Source organism: Camelina sativa, chromosome 5, assembly GCF_000633955.1.
Source record: "Camelina sativa cultivar DH55 chromosome 5, Cs, whole genome shotgun sequence".
In the NCBI taxonomy this organism is placed as follows: Eukaryota; Viridiplantae; Streptophyta; class Magnoliopsida; order Brassicales; family Brassicaceae; genus Camelina; species Camelina sativa.
The window spans coordinates 14713802-14716704 of NC_025689.1; the positions used below are offsets into that span (position 1 = coordinate 14713802).

A 2903-nucleotide genomic window follows, 5' to 3' on the forward strand; every position below is an offset into this window, starting at 1 on the left:
TAAAATTGAAACAATTTCAGTGAAGGAGTGGAAGTGACCCTGCTGTTATTTAGTCTTATAGGCAACAGATAAAATATGTTAAGTCCCCCCTTGACACACTTTTTATTGGCTATCAGCTTGGTGCTGAAACTCCAAAATGTCATTAACATTACTTTAACTAAGAAAATTAGATTTAATGTTGTTGAAAATGATTCTAGATCGAGTCGCCTTCTTGAGATTGATATAATTGATAATTCTGGCAAAGATTCTCTATGATCATTTAGAAAAATCCATTGTCTTCTCATCCACGATTGTTTCCATAGTGTATGACGTCTCCATTATCTCCTAAGACTACTTGAAAGTCCTTCATCTTCGTCTCCACCTAGTATAAGACCAATAGGATTCTGGACACATTTTTGTTTTGATTTGTTTACACATGTGACTGTCTTTATTTTAGTCACATTGTCGACTTGAAACTCCATAAGGAGATTGTTGATGAGAGAACATAAGTTCTATCTTCTGATATGAAGACTAATTCCTTCATCCACCGTGATTAAATTGTTGATTCCAGGATCAAAAACCCAAATGAAAATTCCATACCTATAGGTAGGGAGACGCTCACTAATTGATAATCGGACATTCCACCGGAAAAGGATTAACTCACCGGAAACAAATCTTCTACAAGGAAGGACATCACGATTCCACCGAACCGAAACTACAAAGAAGAAACAAATTTGGTGATGGCTTGAAACTGCATCGTTCGGATCAATTAGTGAAAACTGGTTGATTCGATGCTTTTCCCAATCCAAAAATGGAATCATCAACAAGATCAAAGCCTGAATTGAAGCCACCAGACTTAGACCATGTAACACCATCATTGTGAGGAGGCCAAAGACGTAAGTTTGAAAACAATGATTTACCATTATTGACTATCTAAAAACTTAACAAAAAAGAAAGATGGGAAGTCTAGAGGGTAGGGAGGGCCGACCGACGCTGGAAAAACCGACGCCGGTCGGAAACAGTGAAGATTATGAAAAGTTGTGTTGGATCGCTGAAAAGAAACCGTTCGAGGGAAAAAATTTTAATTGTAGCCTATACTTTCAAAATGTTTCCTTATTTTAAAATTATTTCATAATGTATAATTATAAATATGAAGTTAATTTTTTTTATTGTTATAAGATTTTTGAAATTTTAGTTGTAGCCTATACTTTCAAAATGTTTCATTATTTTAACATTATTTCATAATGTATAATTATAAATATGAAGTTAATTTTTTTATTGTTATAAGATTTTTGAATTATTTCCCCCGCAAAAATAAGGTATTATTATTTTAACTCGGTGACAAATGTAACATACATTTTTAATAAAGTGGCATATGTTCTCAGTTCTCACTATATGAGCTCCTTGTAAGGTCATTCCTTTCAAAGGAAAAGTTTCTATATAACCATGGGATGCAAAAAAGAAAACAAATCAAATGAAAATGGTCAAGAGTGGAAGACTATTACAAACACATTATTCATTATTTAAAAGATAGGAAGTAGAAGGCATACAATCTATAGATCGTCAACCTTTTACACACATACAGAAATGAGTGCGATCAGAGTCTTAAATTTTTTTGTCACATACACGACAATTATTGATAACATGAAAACAACATTATAAAGGATGACCACATTTCACCTACAGATGTACGTGGTATCTTCATGGATAGATATAGTTGTCTAGGCAGTTTCAACTGCATCCATCGAGTCCCTGGTGCAGACTGTAGAACATGTGTTGGCACATTGTTCAACCGCTCCATTCATGACTTCACTTGCATCTAATTATCGAGATATAATATGAACGGACATTATATTCTCTTATCGATTATTTTAAAAATTGATAATAATGATATATATAAGTATCAGAAGTTTGCTTTACCAGAGTTCTGAATAGTGGTTAAAGCACTGCACACAGAGGATACACACCCAATTTTGCAGTATTCACTGACGGCATCACCTTGAGACAAAGTTTAAAACACATCAAGAAAATAAAATCTTGATCCGTCATGTTACAGATAATTTACGTAATAAATTACAATATTGATCAATTTACCGGTGTTTTCAAGAATGTCATGCGTATATCCCGGAGGACATTTCGTCCCACCAATGTTTTTGCAGCCACTGAGACTTGCACATATTGGCCTGGGACTTCCAGCAAAGCGGCAAGTGTTATAAATATTTCTAGCAGTGGTGGACGGACAGCAGCTCTTTGCGTCAACTTGAATTTGTGCCATGAATAGACTCATTAGGAGCACACTTAGAACCAAAGTTTTGCCTTCCATCTTTTGATTGATTAGTTGTTTGATTGCAAAATGTATGTTGAGAGTTATAAGCTTGTATTGATGAAATGGTGATGAAACAAGGCTAGCTTAAATACTAGTTGCTTGGCAATTTGCAACCACAAAAGTTGTTTGATACCTTCATATCTCATGCTCTACACACACTCTGTACATGCTGCGTGGACCACCCTTATCTCAATTGCTACCTTCACTCCCGGGAACTACATTCATCTCTTTCTCTTTTTTTTTGGTTAACAGGGACAAAAAAGAAAAACTCTTAAAATTTTGTGTTTCTTAATAATTTAATTTGTCTGCTTAGTGTTCTTTTACAATTCACTACTCTGTGTAAGTTTTGCTGGTTATATTTATTTTGTCCGTGCTAACCGTAAACTCTTAAAATTATGTACGTTCTTATAATTTAGTTTATAAGATTTGGATGGTGAATGTTCGTGATAAGCTCTTTGAATTTTCTGTCAATGACATGCCGTCCAAAGTTTATGAGGCGGTGAATCGTTTCTTTATCAAAGAAGATTTAGTTTGTACTTGGATGGCATAAACTCTTGGGTAAGTATGTTTTAGAAAAGATAAAGGCTAAGGTGAGTGA

The 2903-nt window shown here is 34.4% G+C and overlaps 1 protein-coding gene across 1 annotated transcript; it reads right to left on the bottom strand.

Moving 5' to 3' along the window:
* On the bottom strand, positions 1516-2365 carry LOC104786911 (probable thionin-2.4). The gene is made up of 3 exons (XM_010512386.2): positions 2074-2365; positions 1900-1977; positions 1516-1798 (listed from the first exon to the last, which is right to left on the bottom strand). The coding sequence occupies exons 1-3, from the start codon at positions 2300-2302 to the stop codon at positions 1701-1703; spliced, it is 405 nt and encodes a 134-aa protein (XP_010510688.1). The 5' UTR covers positions 2303-2365; the 3' UTR covers positions 1516-1700.

Coding starts and splice junctions, on each gene's coding strand:
- LOC104786911 (XM_010512386.2), bottom strand. CDS start 2,302: ATGGAAGGCAAAACTTTGGTTCTAAGTGTGCTCCTAATGAGTCTATTC. Junction 1,978..2,073: donor TGACATTCTTGAAAACACCG/GTAAATTGATCA, acceptor CTTTGTCTCAAG/GTGATGCCGTCAGTGAATAC. Junction 1,799..1,899: donor AACCACTATTCAGAACTCTG/GTAAAGCAAACT, acceptor CTCGATAATTAG/ATGCAAGTGAAGTCATGAAT.